At 28.7% G+C, this 24,334-nt stretch overlaps 1 protein-coding gene across 1 annotated transcript in view; it reads left to right on the forward strand.

Annotated features, from left to right (window-relative positions):
- Positions 1-24,334, forward strand: part of LOC115877998 — a 73,886-nt gene that overhangs the window by 21,033 nt on the left and 28,519 nt on the right. Inside the window, exons 3-4 of the mRNA XM_030894350.1 lie at positions 4,168-4,309; positions 9,188-9,244. Of these exons, the coding sequence (XP_030750210.1) occupies positions 4,192-4,309; positions 9,188-9,244 (175 nt within the window). The 5' untranslated portion in view covers positions 4,168-4,191. The remainder of the gene's footprint in view (positions 1-4,167; positions 4,310-9,187; positions 9,245-24,334) is intronic.

Genomic DNA, 24,334 nt, shown 5'->3' on the forward strand with positions numbered 1-24,334 from the left:
CTTAATAAAAAATAGTATTTTAAAATTCAATCTAGAGTGCCATGGGTATGTTAAAAACACTAATTCTTAGTCAAGGAGCCTTGAAAAAATAGATTTGATCGTCTAATGTTTTTAGTGTCTTGTCCTCGCCAGTTAGAAAATGGTCAAATCGTATTTTTAATCATATCTCAATTTTTTCAAATTGCACCGGGGTGGCTCAGCATATTTGCAAAAAGCAGTTTTTTGCAAATAATTTGATACCACACACTTGGTATTTCGTTACCAACCGCAACTTATAATTTCAAATAAATCATATGCGAAAATATCGAGTGTTATTTTCTATCGAATAAAGTAAAAAAATACAGAGTGTGCCATTTGAGAATCAAAAGTTATAGTCATTTCCGGTAAAACAGGAAGTGACCGAAAACAATTGAATACGACAATCAATCCTAATCTATGTCATATACTAACGTACCAAATCTGATTTTTTTATCAGAAAAAATAAAAAAGTTAGAGGGGTGACCCACTTTTGAGATGCACCCGGTATATTTAATTAAATATAACTTTATTATTTAATGTTAAAAAAAGATTGCATGCCAAAAGTGAATAAAAATATGTTCTCAACAAAGATAAAAACAAAATTATAACGATTTGATAAGCGGTATTAAACATTTATAATTGTTCGATTTAGCGTTCTATGTATTTATTTGTGCTCAATTTCAGGAGAAAATGTCAATATTTGAATATTGTAAGGGATAATTTGTTCCATAAGTAAATAAAAGATCAAAAAGAATTTTAACGTTTACAAAAAATAAATTTATTTGAAAATTAATGAAGTATTAATTAAAGTAAAATATATTTATAATAATGTATTATAAGTTTTCAGCGTTTTTATTCATAACAGTTGTGTGTATGATACATTTCTTTATGTCTGTTGAATAATTTACTAAACTTTTCAAATAATATTAGTCTCGATATTAGTAATAATAATTAACTGAACAAAATGAAATAATATAATTAATTGGCTTCTATGAAAATTTATTAATAATTAAATAAAAATCTTTATACTCAACTATGTTATTAAGTGGTTTTAATGCTTTAGTACATACAATATCTATCGGTTTATTTATGACATTATAGCATTAAACACCATTAGCTGACACGATTGTATTTCAAAATAAGGCTGAAAGGTATGTGCTTACCCTGTTAGATTTAATCCGAATTAATATACACCAGTGTGAGCTTGCCCCGCTTACTAATTGGGCGAAACCAGAACTACCCCTCATTTTGTTTTGGTGGTAATGACGTAATTCTAACGTCAACTACTTTTATATTCCAAGTTAGTTAGAATATTACAGGCGGCGCATAATGCTATACTTGTTTTCTTATCTTAATTATTCATTTCTTATCAAGCACAAATTATTAATAACGGTTAAAGTAATTAAAATCCAAGAAATAGGAATTGTTCAATGAATTGAAGTTAATTTTTAAAATATGATTTACATTTTACAATCAATTTAGATTCATATTCGATGTACATTTTTTAAAATATATTTGTTTGTATAGTTTTTGTTGTGAAATATCGACTAATGGAAATTCTGTGTTATAAATTTCAGCATAAATATTTAATATAGTGTGGAACAATACGCCTCTGTTGCATTTGCAGCAACTTTAGTCATAAATAAGTTATTACCTATGCATCGAAACCAATTTAAATTTAATGTAATTTATAATTATTAATATTAAATATATTAAATAAAAGCACGTACTGTAAACTTAGTGCATTAATTTATAACAATATTTTATTGAATTTATTTGTACGATATATGAACGTACCTGCTTGAAGTTTTTTATTACACCGCGTATTTTTTGTTATTGTACAAATTAATAAATATACTTTATTTGGCTATAAAAAAAGTAATAATAATATGTTTTACAAACAAATAAGTAATACAAATAAATGTGTTTTTATAACCATTATATTTTCAATAAAAATTTTAATGTATTTTTTTAAACAAGTAATAAATAAAACTCAAGATACTAAACAAAATTATACACAAATAGTATATGATAATTGTATAAATATTTCATAATTATATAAATTATATAAAATTTCTTTTTCTTTCTAAATATTAAAGGCGGGTGGCCACTGCGAGCGAAACTAAACGAAAATATATGAACGAAGATTCAAATCGTAGTTTAGTTTCGCTCGTTTCGTTCGTGACATGTTCTAGCGAATTTTTCGCAGCGATTAGTTCTATGACAGCAGAGATACAATACGAAAACGCAGCTACTACTAAGCAAAAATCGTTCCCAGTGTCCGATGAAACTTATGTTCGTTTAGTTACCGTTCCTTTCTATATTCTTAGCTTAGTTTAGTTTCGCTCGCAGTGGCCGCCTGCCTTAATTGTGTGTAAAACTGTGATCAAATTTCAGTTTACAGTGTTAAAAATTAATAAAAGAAAGATTATAATATTATATTATTACTAGTTTAAAATGATCAGTAGAACTAGACCGAATAGGACATTTCAATTTTTGCAGTTTTGTTTCTTGGTTAGATTTTTTTTATTTATGTTTTTTATTAAAAAAGTTAGCATATGTACTATGTTTTTTATTAAAAAAGATAGCATTATGTACCGCCTTGCTCACTTACATTGTGACCTATAGAGAGCCAATTTTTCTTGTTAATTGTTTTACACAGTTTTTTTTCTTTTTATATATTTCTGACAAGCTTGTCAATAATTCATATCATTTTCAAATGTTAAAAAGGATAAAAAAATGTTCATCAAATTGTTGATAGAAAGTTTTATGATATTTTAGTTTAAACGTATGTCGTTTTCGGTCGAAATCATGTATTCCCCTGCTAGATAATCAATACCTCTATGACAGGTTTATTATTGCAAACATCTAAGGTTAAACAATCAAACTTTCTAGATCAAAATACTTCTTATATGCAAAAAGTAACTGGGTTTACATGTATTTCTCTTTACCTATAAACAAATTTGCCTTACCAATAAGAAAATCACATTTATAGATTTAAGGGAATAGTTAAAATATACAGGGTAAGTTTTTTACGATGTTTTCTATGGGTATCTCGGAAACTACTTTAACTAAACGGGGAAAGAATTGCAGTTTTGTGAGAACAGACATATACGCCTTTCGGATTTTTAAAACTTTTATGTCATGACTTTATAAAAAGCGTAATTTTCAAAAAATTTGAAATGTTCAAAAATCCATTGTTTTGAGTACATAAAATGCATCTTTTTAAAACTGAATTACAAGTTTTTCTCGCAGAACAAAGGTCGTCATTATTAAACTTCTCCTGTAGCAACTTTTCGAATGCCTCTCTTGATTCGTAAGTTCTCTTGTAACCTTGTTGTTAACCATACCGCATAGAAAAAGCTAAAACGTATAGGTCATGTTACCGAGGAGATCCGTGCAATTGGTCCACCTCTTCCTATCTCTCAGTTGCATAATTATGATATAAATAAATTTTAACATTTTTTTATTATGAGGGGTTTGACATCTCTGAGAGCAACGACGATTGAAATTGTTTTCATGATTAAGTAAAATTGTTTAAAAAAGATAAGAATTGGCTTTTATGATAGCCATGGCCAACTGTGGACGCCAACTATGATTTTCATTTAAAAAAACTTATATTTCTGTCATATGTTAAAAATTTGTAATTATCTACAACATTTATCTGAAAACTTTTTGTCTAAAATAGATTATAATGGAATTAGGAGCATTTTTAAGATAGCCGAAATTTGTTTTTTCGAAATATCTAGTAAGCCATAAACTTTTTCAAAAATCCGAAAGGTGCCTATATGTTTGTCCGCACAAAACTGCAATTCTTTCCCCGTTTAACCGACTCTCTAGCTCTAGTAGTTTCCGAGATATCCATAGAGAACATCATAGAAAACTAACCCTGTATACAAAATCTGTACTAATTTTATTATGTAACCTTTGAGTTATTAACATACTAATTTGATCACTTAAATATCCATTTACACGACTTGTAGCAAACCTGTTAAAAAAAAATATAAAACGAAATAAAATAATTAAGAAATCATCTCACTTAATACGGAATCTATGGGTGACACTGTAGCTGCTACAACCTCCCCGTATATACTTCATTTTTGTTATGTTACTTCACCAATCACACTTTTTGTGGGCAATATTTTGCAGCAGGGCGTAAGGTTTGACCCCGACATGCCGCAGACCATCCGGCTGGAGTTTGCTAAAAGTAACACGAAGGTTAGCAAGCCCAAACAGCAAGCTGCTAACTCAGCCAACACGCACCCAACTTTGATGCACCCCCTCACAGGACGTAAGTACACCGCCTCTACGATTCGTCATCAAACTAATACAAGCAGACTAACTATTTTAGTACTACTAGTACTGTTGGCTAGTACTACTTGCTAATAAAGCTAAGGAACAATATGCCTCCTAGATCATTTAAACTTGAGATGTTTTAGATGTCCTTTTTAGATTTAAATTAATATTTTCTTTTTCGTATTTATTTTTTAATGCAATACTAAATAATAAATGCCAGGTTTTTCAAAAATTGACTTTTTTAAAGCTGCAAAACCAAAGGCAGAAATTTTTGTTTTTATAATGAATATAGTGTGTAGTATAAATTTATTGATGCATTATTCCTTTATTCAGATAAATCCATAGTTACTAAATACCATACCATTTTTATAAAGAAATGTCTTTAAATATGGTAGATAATAATTCAGTATTGAAACTAAAGGAATTTTGATAAATATTACAATTATTATAAACATAATAAATATTAGAAAATATTAGTCATTTTTCAGATATTTTTTCGTTGTTATAAATCTAAAATATAAAGTATATTTAAGTTTATATACAACAATTTATCTAAGTACAGAGCTAGAGAGTCCAATCTTGAAAGTATAGTGTGATTTCTTGTAAATATATACCATATACAACCGCTCGGCTACACACTAAAACTTGTCTAATGCCACTTAGTGGAAATGTAGCGTCTTGAAAGCAATACACTTTAAAGGAGCACTTTCGTGTCTGCTTATGTGAAATTAATTACCGTACTACTAAAAAGTGTTTAAAAATAAATACACAAATGGTCAATATACAGCATATTACCCATTACGCTATCTTGTTGCAGATAATAATTTTTAATAATAAAGTTATCTTAATGAGGTGAAGTATAAATCATTAAAATAGTTTGCTGTAATATAATAATCGATAGTATAAAATTACCACAGGGAAGCTTATTGCATATACTGTGTATGAAAAACGTTTATATTTAATTTCTCAGAACTTCTTATTATTGATAAAAATTTCTACAACCCAGCACTCTGCTGATAATTAAAAATGTATTTAATATTTTTCGATATAGAGGGAAGCTTCAGATATTTGACATTTATTCAAGAGTTAATTGATGCAATTTATCTGTAACACTTCTAAAATTTAGCTATAAACTTTTATTGCATATACAATGTGTGAAAAAGTATTATTTTAAAATTCTTAGAATCCTATATTCTTGGTAAAAGTCCCTAAAACCCAAGAAATTACTAAATATTTTTGGATATAAAAGGAAACTTAGGAAATTTGAAATTCCTTTAAGAATTAGGTGAACTAATATTCTATATGTCAAAATTAAGAATATAATTTATTTAAAACCTTATAGTTGATCTAATTATATTATTTTTTTCATAGAAAAAGAGATCTCTTAAATACAGGGTCGTCTGAATTGTATTGGGAAACTTCGACAGTTTATTCTGCAAATAAAAATAAGTAAAAAAGTTCGGATAAATTTGTCCGAAAATGCGTCGTTTCGGAGATACAGGATGTAGAAGTTTCATTTTTATTTCGGCGTTTTTCAATTAAATTCTGTACTTAATAATTAGTCGATATTTGGCAAAAAATTGGTGTCTGGGTATTTTTTAACATGAAATATTTCATGTCAAAATGAATCATATTGACATTTCTATGTCAATATGATTTCTACTTATACAAAGCACCACCTGCCTGTTTTTAACTGTTAACCGTTCCTGTATAAAACTACTGTCATTTTTAGGTAAAAAAGGTCTCTTGGTAAAAGCTCTACGAGCAACCGTTCTCAAGCTATTCAGAATGGAAATAGTCAATACATATAATTATCATATATTGACAAAAACATGTTGAGTAAATAGTCATTTGGATAATTAGTTATTTGAAATAACTATCTACTCAATACTAATAACTTATTTGACTGAAATGATAAATTGGGAACTTTTTTAATTAATCATAATTTTTTCTTCGAAAAAGTACAAGCAACCAAACCAAACCAACTCAAAACAGTTAAAAAATATTTAGGTGGCGCCCTCTGCATATAAAATCATATTGACATCAAAATAAACTTTTAAATTTCCCATATCAAAAAGTACCCAGAGACGAATTTTCAACCGAATATCGACGTTAGTTTATAAATTACTTGAAAAAAAATGAAATAAAAATGAAACTTCTACACCCTCTGTATCTCCGAAACTAAGCATTTTAGGTTATACATTTATACGAACTTTTTTACTTATTTTTTTTTCTGTAGAATATATTGCCGAAGTTTCCCGAATACAATTCGAACCATCCTGTATATTAATCTTCAATAAATACTCTCGATATAACTTGTACAGATTAGATAAGTGACACTTTTTATAGAATATAATCAGGAAAACTTAAAGCAGTAGTAGTTTTAAATGATATTTAGTAAGAGGCATATTGTTCTTTATTTCTGCTCTTATCACTGCCTATGGCACATATCCACACTCCTATATACCCCAAAGTTACACACACATCACATATAAATTTTCCAAGCTGTAGCTTCCAAAACTTTCTATTTACTGTAGAGTTTTCCATTTAATATAGTTACTTTCGTGAAAACAATTATTTTAGGGTAAAAGTGTACGAAAGAAGGATTTATCATAAGCTGATAAATTGTGAAAAGTTTAATGTAGCAACACAGATTTTGCGTTTGAATTTAAAACTAACTAAAGTTTGATTAAAAAATATATACCTATTAAATTTAATTACAATGGTTTATTAAAAAAAATTAAATTAATTTAATAATTAAATTTTAAATTAATAACTTATTGATTATTTCTTTATTTAAAACTGAATTTATCATATGAAAATGCAAAGTTAATAAATATATTTATAATGACATTACACACATATTTAGATATTATACCGTATAATCGAAAAAAAACGGCGTCAGCGATGGATATGAAATGAAGATCGCTGTCATTTTATGTGACATGGGAAATGTTATAGATCGTCATTTCCCAGCCAACTGGACGCCGTTTTTTTTTCGATCATACGGTAGTTAGAGTAGTGTATTTTAGTTAAACTAAAACATGATATAAACTAATATATGACTGATTTTACAGCACAAATAACAAAACAATGGACTAAAAATAAAAAGCCGTTATTATTAAAATGAATAATGTTAGACTTATTTGTTAACTAAATTTAAATGATCTAAATCCTGATTATAAAGCAGGATTTAAAATATTCTCAAAATATTTCATTTTATATTTTAATTGTTTTTTTTTCTTCTTCTTTCCACTACGGAGGAGGATGCTTCTTGAAACGTTAAGTACTTTCTAAAATTTTAATTTTGGTTCAAGTAAAGGGACTCTAAGAGCTTTGTCTTTATAGATTTTTAACCCAATCGCCGTTTTAATAGAGGAATAAATATTTTAATTTTTAAGTGTGGATTTTACTGTTTGTCAAAAGTAGTTTGTCAAGAGTTGCAATTTTGCAATAATTATGCTCAGAAGAGTTACAAACAAGAAATTTATAAAGTTTTTTTACTTTAATTAATTGTTTATTGTATTTAATTAAATGTTATATAGAGTGTTTATAAAATATAAAAAAATCAAGTATTTCAAATAAAACCTTCATTTCTGTTATTTTATTCAGCGTCAAAAATAGAAGCAACTTTGTATAAAGGTATCTATATCTATATACAAGAGTTTTCGGAGTAATAATTTGCACGTTAACTTTTTCCTCTGTTGAAATGCTATTTTCTATAGGCATATGAATAACAGTTATACAGGGTGAGTCTTAAATAGGTGCAAATATTTTCAGAGCTGGTAGATCTCAATAAAAGAAACATATTTTCTCTTTACCGTTTTTCAAATATGTCCCGAGATATTTTACATTGACAATCTAAAAAATGATTTTTCGCTTAAATTTTGAGAACAACTGGATCTCTTCTGGATTTTCTTTCTTGCAAACCTTGTACTACCCTTAAAAATATTTACACTTATTTAAGACTCAACCTGTATATCGCTGATGAACCATAATTGTAAACAATCATATGTACTCGTCCGGTTAAATTATTCAAACAATGAATTTTTCACTCACTTTTATGGCTAGTTATAGTATCTTATTTATTCACTTGCCTAGAGGAAGTAACATTTTCGTAGTGAAAAAAAAATCATTAAAATATCTGAAAACTGTTTTATTTATGTGTAGAAGACTTTCTACAAAGTAGCCTTTATTTTTGAAGCTAAATGAAATAAAAAAAAAGACCAAAAATAGAGGTTTCAATTTAAATTGGTATAAAAATACAAAAATTTAGTCACTTTTTAAACAGTGATCCAAAGTATTGAAATAGTTTTCTGTTCTGGTTCTATTGGTTTGGTTTGCAGCAAATTTAAGTAATTCAAATATTTATCAGCTGTTATCACAAGCCTTAGAACACACGGAAAAATAATATTATGAATATATTTCTAATGATAAAATAAATCAGATTTCTGTAATAGTGAGACTAAACAAAACGAGATGAAAAATAAATAGATTTAATCTGAAGATATTCCAATTTAACTTTTTAATAAGCCTCTCAAAATAAATAAAAAATATAGGTTATGTTACGTACTCGTAATAAAGTTTGATAATAAAACTCATATTTAAATTTTATTAACTTGTTTTATTCCAATTTTTTTTATAAAAATAACATTATAATAAATCTGAAATTAGTAGTAAAAAGATCTATATATTTTTTAAATTTAAAAGTTAAAATGTACCTGAATATGGGCTTATCATATTGATCCATATTTTTTGTTACTTCCTGGTTAACAGCATTTTAAAATCGTCCGACGTTTGATTTTGATATTTAATAAATAATTGAACTGTGCTCAAAAATGCAATTTTGTATTGATTAAAAGTTATTTTGCAGATTGTGTTCAATTTCTAAACTTTTTTGAAAGCCGGGACGAAAATAAGCCACAACCATGTAAGTACTCCTTTTCTACCGGGTGTTTTACAAAATTGGCTCACCTCTAAAACTTTTTATTTTTTCAGATAAAAAAAACAGATTTGTCACGTTAGTTTATGACATAAATCAGGCTTGATTGACGTATTCAATTGTTTTCGGTCACTTTCTGTTTCTCCGTAAATGACTACAACTTTTGATTTTTAAATGATACCTTCGATATTTTTTTCCTTTATTCGATAGGAAATGACACTCTGAATGGAATGACATATCATATGTCAACTTTTGACATTTTCGCATATGGTTTATTTCAAATTGTAAAATGCAGTTCATAACGACAATTTGACTCATGAAATACCAGTGTGTGATATCAAATTATTCGTAAAAAAAGCTTTTTCTAAATATGCTAATGAGCCACCCTGGTTTTATTTAAGAAAATTGAGATATGATTAAAAATATGATTTAGGCATATTTTAACCGGCTAGGACAATACACGATGTTTTTCGTGTATGTAGACGATCAAATCTATTTTTCCCAGGCTGCTTGATTAAAAATTACTATTTTTAACACAGCCACGGCACTCTAGACTCTAGATTGAAATTTAAAATACGATTTTTCCTTAAGCGAAAATGTCAAAAGTTGAGAGAGTGTCATTTCCTATCGAATAAAGTAAAGGGGGTGCCATTTAAACATCAAAAGTCAACTACACCAAAAACAATTGAATACGTCAATCAATCCTAATTTATATCATATACTAAAATACCAAATATCGTTTTTTATCTGAAAAAAAAATACAGGGGCGAGCCACTTTTGAAAAACACTCGATATATTGAATACTATAGATTTATTGAAAATTATTATGTTTTTTACAATGAAAAATATGTCGATTTCACAAATAAAGTCAAAAATTGTAAATTTAGAATAAGAAAAAGAAAACTCAAAAAAACACGTCAATAAAATGACATTCCAGAGGTACCAATCACTGGCCCTAAAATCCCCTAACAAAGTTTTGTCGACTATTTCAATCATTGTGTATCGCTTCGTATTTTTTTTAGTGTAATTTTTATCATAATTTTATGAGCATACTGTAAAATATTTAATCTATAAGTTTTTTCAAAAAGTTTAAGTAGACTAAAACCTTTAAAAGACAAACAATATAATTTTATAAAATAATGCATCAAGGCCAAAAAATGTTAATTCGCTTCTGCTCTGCCTTGTGATTTTTGATATAAAATTAAAAATATTTCAAAGAGAGTATGTTAAATTTAGGTATTTTAGAACATTATATTCAAAGTGTGTTTAAAATGTGTGTAGAATCTACAAAGCCTAAAATACATAGATAGTTGTATTAAAAATTAGAAAACTGGTAACCAGTAAGGGGAAGAAACTATTTTAAAAAGAAACTAAACGTAGCAATATACGTATTCTAAAAAATAGAAAATTAGTCCAAAATAGAAAATTTTATAATGATTATGTCTTGTGAAAATCCCTCTTCGGCAAATAACATTATAAAGCGTCAAAAAACTATTTTTTTAACCAACAACCATCCAAACTTTTACACGTTTATCATTTTACACTTGTATTTTAACAATTTAGGTATATATTCTTAGGTTCTTAGATACATTTTTACCTCTTTTTATTAAATATTATAACGCTATATTAACCAACTTCCTTGAAGCGCAATATTTATCTTCCTACTAAACTCATAAAGTAGGTTAACATCGAAAAGCGTTCATTGGGCTTGAAAGCTTTTACTCATAAAATTCACATAGTAGATAAAAGGGCTTTTCAACTTTACAACTCCAGTTTTTTTGGCTCTTTTTGTTAAAGAATAATGAGGTTCATAAACACACAAATCCCTATTTCGAAAGTCTTTATAGTGGCGGGATATGGGAATCGGTCCTGTTCAAGAAAGTGTGAACAAATTGGATCATCTCCTTGGAAATAGGAAGAGATTTCCTCAATTTGTTTCTTTTTTAAGTTAAAGCAAGTGTACAAAGATTAGTTTTAACATCCGGTTTTAAATAACTCAATTGAGCTTATAGGTTTATCTTTTTATAATATATTATTTATAAACATTTTATATATTTATAAAATTGATTAGCTTTACAATTAAGAATACCAATATATCCATTTTTATTGATAATTTTAAAAAATTGTATAGTAATGTTTCCACAAAAATGTGTATTTACAAACAGTTTAAAATGATCTAATTTTATCAATTTACGATAACAATGAAAATCAAAAATAATTCGAACATTTTTATTCTCATGCTTAATGCACTGAATATTATGTACTAATATTTATAGCTTACAATAAAAGCCGAAACATTTCGTATGTTTTACGAATTTCTCAGAATACACATTTCTTGATATGAATAAATATAATATGTGTATCATAGCTTATTATATTATGCTCAAATATTTATATAATTTTAAAATTTTTATTAATATTTATATTAACCTTTTAGAGTTTTTATTAGATTTTTTATTACTAAAATATAAAAATAGCAACAACAAAAGATAACAAGTTTTGTTGATTTATATAAATAGAATATAATTGTAGAATGTTTTTGAAGAATTTATTTCTATGTGATAATTACTTACATTCACAGAGTTTATATCAGTTTTTTTCATAAACAAATATGAAAAATAACTAGTTATAATTTTTAAATATACATACGGATTACCGTCAAACAACTATATTCAGTGAAAGAGATAATTTAACTGTACAAATAGTTGCCAAGCAAATAGTAGAAGTTTTACTTGTCTTATTTTTTGTATATGCATTAATAAACAGCGGGCTGAAGTATATGTAAAGTAAGTATAATTCAAAGGATAATAAAGCTTAAATATGACATTGTTTATACATTATTTACTTGGATAAACATTTTATAGTTTTATAACGTTAAAGAGCATTTTAGCTTGACTGAAAATCAAATAATATGTTTCTTTTAAGTCAAAATGCATTGAAATATTTTTTTCAAGGATATATAAAAATATAACTAAAAACGTATAAAAATAACATTAATATCAGTTTTCTTTGGTCTGAAATACAATACGATTGAAAAAACAGTGTTAAAGGTGACTTTGAAATTAAGATCGCTGTCATATTATATGTAAAATTATATAGAAAATGTCATGTCATCATTTCCAAACCAACAGAACACTGTTTCTGTTCTAACATACGGCATTTGCAAGATTGCATACTTGCGGCTATTCTAGATGTAGAAGCCAACTCAGTTGTGCTAAATGAAACACCTTATATCATTGCAGTTTCAAATTATGCGTAAAATTAAAAGCATATTTCATAGCTTAATGTTCTATACCTAAGTTTTAGACTCTTTTGAGATATTTTTTAAAAAGGAATTTCTAAGGATTATTTTTTAATTTAAAAATCAAATTAATAAGTTAGGTATTATTGTTGCTCTGGCATAACCGTTTATTTACTTATAGTTTGATTTGGCCATAAATAGTATAATCGTATAATTCTTTTTTCAATATTTGTTAACGCCATTAAAGTATCAGCACTCTTTTGTGCAATAAATGGAGTGGGGTGAAAATTTTTTTATAATTTAATGAAATAGGTACTTTAATAATCATGATACACGATTTTCGTAATAAACGTTTTTAATAAATAAGTGGCAACCTACTATTTTTCTGTTTACATCTGATTTATACAGGGTGGGTCTTAAATAAGTGCAAATACTTTTAGGGGTGTTATATTTCGACCCCAGGAACACGTCTATGAGGTTTTTTTCGCAAAAAAAAAGATGTTGAAAATCGTGCATTTTCTTTAAAATTTTCCTGTTTATTTTAGAAAATTCCACACCTGTAATTTTTAACCAATCAAAACGTCTTTTTTTGACAAATCACCATGGCAACGGATAAATTTTAGTGAAAATTCCACACCTGTAATTTTTAACCAATCAAAACGTGCTTTTTTGACAAATCACCATGGCGACGGATAAATTTTAGTGAAAATTTTTTCCTTGTGGGTACCCAACAGCGAATTATACTGGACATTTTTTGACGTTTATAATGACAGAATGTCTTTTTGAGAGTCTGGTTTTTATTTGTTTACATGATAATTTTGATACATTTCAATTACAAAGCTGAGATGTAAGTTTGTAAACTGCTTCAATACGCTTGACTTCGATTTCCTAGTATTCGCGGGTGTCAACTGCTTAATCTCTTGGCGAATATTTTCTTTGCTTTTATGACCGAAACGAAACATTTTTTTTAAGCCGTGCCGCTTGACAGCTTCAAAACTGAAATAGTTTTTAGGTTTGGGTGTCACTTAGTTGTCATAATAACTAAATAATCAATTCGACCAAAAATCGAAAAATACATTTTAATTATTTAATTTTCAAACACACTTTGGTGTGGAATTTTCTTACCGAATACCACACGAAGTCAAATTAAATCCGGACATTTTTTCTCGCTCATGAATATTTTTAGAAAATTATCCCTCGTCTTCGACTCGGGATAATTTTCAAAATATTCATGAGCTCGAAAAAATTTCCGGAAATAATTTGACCTCTAGTGGTATTACTAGTGAAAACTTTTTATAACTTGCCTGTTCACCGCAAATTTTCCCACGGTATTACCATAGTAACGACTTTACTCCATGGTAACGACACTAAAAGTGATGCAAATACAGACAAAATCCGGAGGCTCTCAAAACTTTTTAATAATAAATATTTTTTTTAAGTTTCAAACTTGATTAACTCGGTTATTTTGGACTTTTTTGAAAAACGGTAGAAAGAAAATATGTTTTTTTTATCGAGTTCTACCAGCTTTGAAAATATTTGCACTTATTTAAAGCTTGATTTTCATGCATCCGTTGTCCGACGATACGTTGATTCGATATTAATTTTATTGGTTGAATTTAAAGGCTTCGGTTGGTTAACCGTTTCTAACCAATCGAAGTCGTTAAATTCAACCAATAAAATTAATATCGATTCATCGTATCGTCGGATAACGGATGCATGAAAATCAAGCTTAAGACTCACAGTGGGGCAGTTTCCAGTGACGAAACCTACAATTATGCGTACTAGGTTCTTTTTGTGCCCTAGTAGTTGTTTTGTCTTTTTGCTATCTACCACTCTGTATATCTTAAGTACATTCGTTTTGTATAGTAAAGTTTGTCTTAACTGACACAACTGAAAATGTTTGCTTAAATATCGCTTAGCTTGCACAAAAAATTCCGCAAGTTTTTCTAGTTTCCATGGTAACTAGTCAAAAGAAAGATTTTTTGATGGTTTTAAAAGAGAAATTTAAAATTTTCTCTCTCACTCATCAAGACTGTAATATTTTACATAAAAAAAGCAGCACACCTTGTGTTCCGCATATATTTATAGCCATATTTCTAGAATAGGAAGCTAAAAAACAGAAAATATATTTTTTTCTGAAAAATCCACTAACAGCATTAAAGAATGATAGTGTAAAAATAGTAACAATAAAGGGTACAAATGAATAATCCATAAATACTGTTGTACTTTTAATAGACTACCGTACAAAATAAAATTAAAAACTTCTATATGCGCTTTGGAAATAATACAATTGCGCCCATTCCTGTCAATACCTACGTACGTCCAATTATTTTTTCACTTGATTCTGTTTCGAACAAAAATGAAATGGAATATATCAATTTGTCGAGCCGGCTCTCGGCTGCCGTCCGATCCATGTTGAATCCATAAATTTGGAAATGTTTGAACAAAGCGATAGTGAATGCCGTTCGAAGTCCAATAGTTTGCCCATAAATTACGGATATGTCCTAGGACCGGACTTAAAAAATATGAGGTCTCGTAAAATATTGTTGTATCTATATTAAATTCCGTTTGGTTGGATAGTTCAAAAATATTGAGGTTAAATATTTTATATGTTACTGACAGTAGATATACAGGGTGTCCCAGGCTGAGCGTGCATTAAAAGTTTCTAAAGAACTACAATATCTAGATCGGAGATTTTTTGCACATTATTCTTTGACAACGAGATCTATCAATTAAAAATATTTTCAATATGGCGTCCGAAAATACCGGAAGTTGACAGCAACTTTCTTATTGTAAATGGGTACCCCCCATTTTTTATTACATAGTTAAATTTTATGTAAAATTTGATGAATTTTGATATTAAACACTCAGCACCTAACATTAACCGTTTTTGAGAAAAAAAATATTTAAAATTTTTGGACCGAAAAAACTGCCTGTCAAAAAATTGTGTATAGCCTAAACTTCAAATTTAGTGATTACCACAGCCACTGCACGATAAAGAGAAAACATGTGGCTATCTATTTCAAAAATTAAATTGTTCGAATGTCATATAATAATGGCCGCAGCTGTCATAGAATTGAGCGATAAAGAAATGGTCACAAATATTTTTTTTTCAAATGGAAACCCACTTTTTTATTTCACTAGTGAAAAGGTTTTCCAATTCGTTACTTTTTGATTATACATGTTCCTATACCCAAAATAAATCGTTTTCAAGTTATTTAAGATTTAGTTTTAAAGCATACATTTTTTTTATTTTAACCAGTAACCTATGACCGCCATTTTTATATGACATTTGAACAATTTAATTTCTGAAATAGATAGCCACATGTCTTCTCTTTATGTCACAGTGGCTGTGGTAATCACTAAATTGGACTTTTAGGCTATACCATTTTTTTGACAGGTAGTTTTTTCGTCCAAAAATTTTAAATATATTTTTTTCTCAAAAACGGTTAATGTTAGGTATAGAGTTAAGTCAATATTCATAGAAGTTAATTCATTAAGTTAAGTCAATATTCATAGAATTTTACAAAGAATTTAAGTGTCGCCATATTGAAAATATTTTAATCGATAGATCGCGCTGTAAACAGTGCAAAAAATCTCCGATCTAGATAATGTGGTTCTCTAGAAACTTCTAATGCATGCTTAGCCTGGGACAACCTGTATGTATATAGTCTAGGCTATGCAATATTCAACAATTGTGCTAGTCATGGTCGAAACAGCGATTTTTTAATAACAGGTACAACCTGTTCCAGTTGCAAAAGATACCTGTTTCAAGAAACCTGTTCCAGTTCCAAACTGTTCCAAAACGTAAATTAACACCGTACTGGTATCATTCCGTTTCGGTTCTCTCTGTTTCAGTAGCAGTAGAGTGTTCTCCGAATTGTTGCCACGTTGGAAGTTGCCGTTACAGCATCCTCTATATTACAAAATATAAACTTTTTATATATATAACAAAACATAAACTTTTCAAAAACATGTTTTAGCGAAAAAACATCATGAGAATCGAAATATACCACCCCTAAAAATATGTGTTATATACTTATATTCTTGGAAGTGTTTAAATTATATATCTACTATATTTATTATAAAATACAATAACCAATTGTTCTACACTGTATTTTTCAAAAAAATTATTGCCTTTGGTAACGTCACCCAGCACTTTTTTTATCATAAAAAAATTCTTCACCTATTCTATTTACATTAAAAAACTCTTCCTATTTAAAATGTATAATAAAAATTTACTTGAATTTTAATTAAATACAGTAAATAAACCGTCACACTGGTTTTTTAGGTAGCTCTTTTCTACCCCGATAACAGATAACAGCTGAACGGTCTCGTCCGCTAGACTGGCTAAAGCGATATACGACCTCGATTCTCAACCTCAAACCAGTTCTTTTTACTTAACTGTTCCAAACAGTTCCAAGCCCCTAACTGTTCCAAGTCCCAAACTGTTCCAAGTCCCAAACTGTTCCAAGCCCCAAACTGTTCCAAGTCCCAAACTGTTTCACGTCTCAAACTGTTCCAAGTTCTAAACTGTTCCACATCAATAAAACCAGTTACACTCGCAGTGTTTTGAAACAGTTGGAACTGGAACTGGTATAGGATAGTACATGAACCTGTTCCAAGCCAGTTCCAAAACAAACCTGTTTCGAAAATAACAGATCCTGTTCCAAAGCATCATGACTAAATTGTTCGCAAAATTAAATACTAGTTTACTCAGGGCTCAGCTACTACAGAGTTGTCAAGACACCGGTTCCTGATAGATCACCGAAGTTTATGCTTCGGTGATCTATCGGGAACCGGTACTGGTACTAATCGAGCAACCAAAGAAATACATCAATGTGTCAGTCTATATGTTTGTTTGATTTTAAATGTAGCAATGTGACTAGAGTAAACGCCACGAATGTTTGGGAGTGATTTATCGCTTGATGAAGTTAGAATCGACACGCGCGCTATCATTTTTACATTAAAAACGTAAATTTTTGCCGCAGACGTAGGTTTTTAAAGGCCCGGTCTAATCATCTGCCTGCGCTCCTCCTACTTATTCTAAAATGTTAGCGTGATTGACAAAGACGATATTATATCGCGTTTCTTTGATTGATTCGTTTTTGTGCGTCAGTCCATTGGTGTGCTTGCAGTGCGACCAATGGGGCATTCCATTTTATATTTATAACCAAATATATGTTTTGACAAGACTTTGACAGTTAAAACAACAAATTACAACAGATTATATATTGATTATTATATGACTTGAAACACCACCCCACTGGAATTAAGTTTTATGTGACCTTGAACAGATTAGTTCACATGGTAGCGACCGATGAATCACTCCCAAACATTCGTGGCGTTTACTATATTACTGGTGTTAAAATGTAAATATTTAATTCGATTTTGTGACGTCCAAGTTTATAATAAAAATGTTTTGATAAAGATCGAATAAAGATCGAAACGTTAACAATAATAATGTGTTAAGAGTTTTATTACGGACCATAAACCCAAAAAACAATCTTCAAAAAGATATGTATATACCGGGTGCGTCTCAAAAGTGGCTCACCCCCTATAACTTTTTTATTTTTTCAGATAAAAAAAACGAGATTTCGTATGTAAGTATTTGACATAAATTAGGATTGATTGACGTATTCAATTGTTTTTGGTCACTTCCTGTTTCACCGGAAATGACTACAACTTTTGATTTTTAAATGGCACCTTCATTATTTTTTTACTTTATTCGATAGAAAATGACATTCTGAATAGAATGACATATCATATGTCAACTTTTGACATTCTTCCTTAATAAAAAATCGTATTTTAAAATACAATCTAGTGTGCCATGGCTATGTTAAAAACACTAATTCTTAATCAAGGAGCCTTGGAAAAATAGATTTGATCGTCTAATATTTTATGCCCAAATCGTATTTTAATTTTATCGTATTTCAATTTTTTCAAATGGAACGAGTGTGGCTCATTAGCATATTTGGAAAAAGCTTTTTGTTACGAATAATTTGATACCACACACTTGGTATTTCAAGTGAAATTTTTGTTACGAACCGCAAGTTATAATTACAAATAAACCATATGCGAAAATGTCAAAAGTTGACATATGATATGTCATTCTATTCAGAGTGACATTTTCTATCGAATAATGTAAAAACGTACCCAGAGTGCCATTTAAAAATCAAAAGTTGTAGTCATTTCCGGTGAAGCAAGAAGTGATAGAAAACAATTGAATACGTTAATCAATCTTAATTCATGTCATATACTAACATACCAACTCTCGTTTTTTTATCTGAAAAAATAAAAAAGATATATGGGTGAGCCACTTTTGAGACGCACTCGGTATATATTTTATACCTTGCGCAAAAATTAACGTATAACTAGAGGCATAAACATAATTTTTATACAAATAGAATTAAAAAACTAAAAATAAGAATTAAAAATTTGTATGAAATACACATTTTTATACCATCTCCCACATTCAAAAAAACCGAGGTTTCTCTTTATTAGTCTGGATCTTGAGAATAAACTGAAAAAACTTCGTACATTAAAAATGAATAAATAATGTATTAAAATGACACATACTAATTCATATTATGAAAGATATTTCTCTGAATAGAGCTGTAGAAGCATTCATATTTCTTTTAAAAAGTATGTAAAGAAAAAAAAAGTATAAAAGTAGATATAATTGACTGATATAAAATTTCAAGATTTTAGATCTTTTGATTTTAATGAATTTGTAAGCAATAAAAGTTTTAGTAAATGGTTTAATTAATTTTTAATTGCTGACTAAACCGTTCTATAGAAAATAACGTCTCTGAGTGAGTCGTATACGTAGTAAAAAAAAGTATTATAAATAAAGACGAAAATTATTTAAATTCTAGCTAAATCTTTTTAACCTGTTTCTTATGTATACTGGGTAGCTCTTAACTTATTTTATTTTTATTTAGCCAAATTTATTTACAAATAATGAGATACTGCGAAATCTCTATCTGTCAGATTCTAAACTTATTGACATTTTACTATAAAAATATTTTTTAGTTTTCTGTGTAATTGGTCAAATAGTATTAATAAATTTTCTTGAATATTTTATGGCAGAGTATTAAAATATAAAAGATGTGTGTTAAGCTGAAGAGGATATTAGAATTCTGTTTACATCTAATTAATAATAATATACAAAAACAAACCTGCATTATTTCAATTAAATATAAACAATTTCTGGATCGTGGTGTGAAGCATTGGAGGAGTTAATCGATTTTAATTATCTTTCCCATTAAAATCGGCAGAGATCAATTATTAATTGGAAGTTAATTACCGAAATCATATCCCGCTGTTAAACAGGCGAGTTAATCCTCAATCAGGTCCAATATGTTATACAATTATATATAAAGCGTTTGCATTTTAATAACTGGAGGCCACAGAGCAGCCCATAAATTTCGATTTGCTTTTCACTTAGTCAGATTTTTGCTTAATCGCACGATATAACTGGCAACACGGTGCAATTCAATTAATTTATAATTTAGTCAGGTTTAAAATTTCAATTTTATTTTACATCTGCTCAATAGGTTTGTTCCAACATAGAAATTTGTACCTTTCTAGAACAGTAATAGGGAACGCCAGCATCGGATTTGTACGCAGGTGTCGATTTGGACAGTTGTTAACCTAACCTAACCAAAATTAAATGCGGATTGGAACGGTTTTTGGAACTGATTTTGAATTCAAATTTAAATCCTAATTTTTAATTATTAATATAGGTCAGATACACAGGGTGTCAACAAAATGGTGTATATAGCTTTGGTGGGTGATTCTACAAATAAAAATAAAATCAAAAGTTCCTATGAACATATGCCCTAAAATGCTTCCCGAAGAAGTTACAGCCCTCGAAAGGTTAAATAAAAATAATGTATTTTGTTTATTTTTAAGAACATTGGTAAACGGTTTTTCCTGAAATTTGGAGTTTTTAATGCTAAAACGAATGGCGATTGTGAAAAATTCCGTAAAGGCCTAAAAGGGTACTTACCATTTGGGTAGAGAGTACTAATGGTGGTACTTTTTTATAGATACAGTAATTTCGACAAATGATATAAAAATCTAGAATCTTTTTTACGTAAAACAGGTGCTCTTTGTTTAATTCGAAAAGGTGAACGGTTTTCAAGATATTTGTGTTTAAAGATTACGATGCATTGACTTTAGTACTAGTGAAACGATAAAATGTAAAGATTATTTTAAATAAATTAATCTCCCGATTTCGCTAATGCTACAATCGATGCATCGGAACCTTTAAACGCAAATATCTTGAAAACCATTCATTGTTTCGAACTAAACGAAGAGCACTTTTTTACATAAAAAAAGTTCTAGCTTTAATTTTCATTTATTGAAATTACTGTATCTATAAGGATAAAGAAGTACCACACAGTAGTACTCTCTACCCTAATGGAAAGTACCTTCCGTAACCAGGGCTGTTACGGAATTTTAGACTATCGCCATTCGCTTTGGCATTAAAATGCGTGTAAGAGTACCAAATTAAAAAAAAAACTGTTTATCAATGTTCTTAAAAATAAACAAAATATACAGGGTGGCGCACCTCATTCGCCTCGGTTGATTATACGAAAACAGACAGATGTAGAAACAAAATATTTTATGGGTATATGTGGAGAGGCAATGTGCACATTTTAAAATTATTTTGAAATATACAGGGTGTTTCAGAACTAAGATCCATACCAAAGTTATATTTTTTTATGGAACACCCAGTATTTTATTTCATTTTTGGATTCCTGGGCCCAAAAAAAGCATTTATTATAAGGGTTAAATATGTTTAAACTCTTTGATTTGTGAGATATTTAAAGATATTTAAATTTGCATGCTACTATAGAATAGATTATTAACACCCTGTGCATTACTTTTCAGAATTAATTCTTGTGCTGAATTTAAAGGTAGAGAAATAAACTTTACTGGAAAATGTTATTGTTTTCTTAAATTTATACAGGGGTATCAAAAATTGCTGACCTATTCTAAGGATTTATTTTTCATAAAAACTTCGTTATTTCAAATACAACACCCTGTATTTTTTTAAATAAATCGAAGCAGATTCAAATGCTCTTTCAAACTATACTAGGGTTTCCTATACCTATCTAGCTCAGATTTTGAATAAAGAGCAATTTTTCAATAAAATGGCAACCAAGAGGGCTAGTCTCGTCATGGCAAGTTTCTAGTGACAGTTAGTAGCTATTTTCAAAATCGAAACTATTTTATGGACTTATTTAAATTTATATCAGTTTACTTTTATTTGATTTACCTACAATAGTTTAATAAATAATATTTATTAAATATGTGTTTATTATTCTATCAAGAAAAACGAAGAAGTAGTCTTTGAATTATTTTACGATGAGTTGTAGATATATGGTTTTTCTATAGAAGGGACAATTACGGCAAATTCATTTTCTTCACTTCCCATGACAGGTTTCTGCCTATTAAGTTTTTTATAAACCACACTACCAGCTCTGCGAAATAGGACAAGTAGTTTTTGAAAGGAACGCTTATCAGAAATATTCCTATTTTTGGATACCTTTACCTAATCTTTTTTTTAATCAAAATATGAGCTAGATAGGTATAGAAAACCCTAATATAGTTTGAAAGAGCATTTGAATCTGCTTCGGTTTATTTTAAAATATACAGGGTGTTGCATTTGAAATAACGAATTTTTTATATAAAATAAATCCTTAAAATAGATCAGCAATTTTTGATATCCCTGTATAAATTTAAGGAAGCAATGCCATTTTTCAGTAAAGTTTATTTTTTTACCTTTAAACTCAGCACAAGACTTAATTCTGAAAAGTAATGCAGAGGGTGTTAATAATCTATTCTATTGTAGCATGCAAATTTAAATATCTTTAAATATCTCAAAAACCAAAGATTTTAAACATATTTAACCCTTATAATAAATTCCTTTTTTTGGGCCCAAGAATCCAAAAATGAAATAAAATACCGGGTGTGTTCCATAAGAAAAAATATAACTTTGGTATGGATCTTAGTTTTGAAACACCCTGTATATTTCAAAATAATTTTAAATTATGCACATTGCATCCCCACATATACCCATAAAATATTTTTGTTTACATCTTTCCGTTTTTGTATAATCAACCGAGGCGAATGAGCTGCGCCACCCTGTATTATTATTTTTATTTTACCTTTAGAGAGCTGTCATTTCTTCGGGAAGCATTTTAGGGCATATTTTCATAGGAACTTTTTGTTTTATTTTTATCTGTAGAACATGTATAAAAATATTTATTTAAAATATTATGTATAAAAATTATGAATACCAAATAATCTTAAGGAATCAGCAAATTAAAAAAAACATAAAATAGCCAATGAAATAAAAGGAAAGTAATAATTAGCTCACAAACAATCTTAGTACGCAGGTTAATCTTCCTGATTCTTAGTAGAGATGTAAAATGTTTGTACTAATTGACATACAATCATATAAAAATATTATTCCTAATACTGTTTAAATTATAAATTCCTTTATTCAAATGGTAATAATTAAATAATTTTGTGATATGAAACAAACATTTGCCTAAATTGAAAATCTGACTAAAATTGCTTTATGTAATAAACTTTCTGAGATCAGGTTATTAAAATTCAAATGCCATAACCGCTGTCATGACCGGTTTTGAGGCCTGATCCTCATCAAGTAAGCCGTCTTGAGTTGATTTCGCAAATTGACAAACACACACAATTTACTCTTTATTCCGGGGATGTCGGAAAGATATCGCTGAGTTATTAAATTTTAACCAGAAAAGGGAATTTAGTTGATGTCTTCATTCAGGCATCGAATAACATTCTCAGGTATACCGGGTGTTTCTTACCTCTATTATTTCTTACACCTATAACTTTTTTGTTATTTTACATAAATGTACGAGTTTTGATACATTAGTCTATGACATAAATCAGGATTTATTGACGTTTTCAGTTGTTTTTGGTCACTTCCTGTTTTACCGGAAACGACTACAACTTTTGATTTTTAAATGGTACCCTCGGTATTTTTTACCTTATTCGATAGAAAATGACACTCTAAATAAGAACGGTATATCAGATACCCATCTATTAAAGAAAATTTTATATTTTAAATTTCAATTTATACTTCCATGGCTCTCTTAGAACCACTAATTTTTAATCAAGTAGTCTTTTAAAAATAAATTTGATCGTCCAATATTTTTCGTGTCTTTTTCTGGCTGGTTAAAAGATGTCTAAATTTTATTTTTAATAATAACGTTTTTTTTTCAAATGGAACGAGGATGGCTCAGTAACATATATGGCAAATGCTTTTTTTGCAAATAATTTGGTACTATGTACTTGGTATTTCGAGTCTAATTGTCATTATCTTTATGGCCATGGCACTCTAAATTGTAATTTAAATACTATTTTTTTAATTGAGATTGTCAAAAGTTGACATATTTATGTAATTTTCTATCAAATGAAGTGAAAAAATACCAAGGGTATCATTAAAAAAAACAATTGAATACTTCAATCAATACCAATTTGTCATATACTAACATACCAAATCTTGTTTCTTAATCTGAAAAAAAATAAAAATGTTATAGGGGACCACTTTTGAGAAAAACCTGCTATATTAATATAGACCGGGTATATATTACCACCTTACGCCACCGGGAAGTGCCCGGTGGCGTAGAGGTACAGCTCTCGTCTACCAATCCAAAGGTTGTGTGTTCGAATCGTATAGCCGGCATTTCATCAGCCGACTATTTTTAATAAAATAAAAATAGTTTGCTAGCCACATTACCTTTCTTGTATACCGAACGGCTCTCATGGCAAACTGTACCTTG

The sequence above is a fragment of the Sitophilus oryzae genome, unplaced genomic scaffold, assembly GCF_002938485.1.
Source record: "Sitophilus oryzae breed Bouriz unplaced genomic scaffold, Soryzae_2.0 scaffold_149_pilon_pilon, whole genome shotgun sequence".
Taxonomy (NCBI): domain Eukaryota; kingdom Metazoa; phylum Arthropoda; class Insecta; order Coleoptera; family Curculionidae; genus Sitophilus; species Sitophilus oryzae.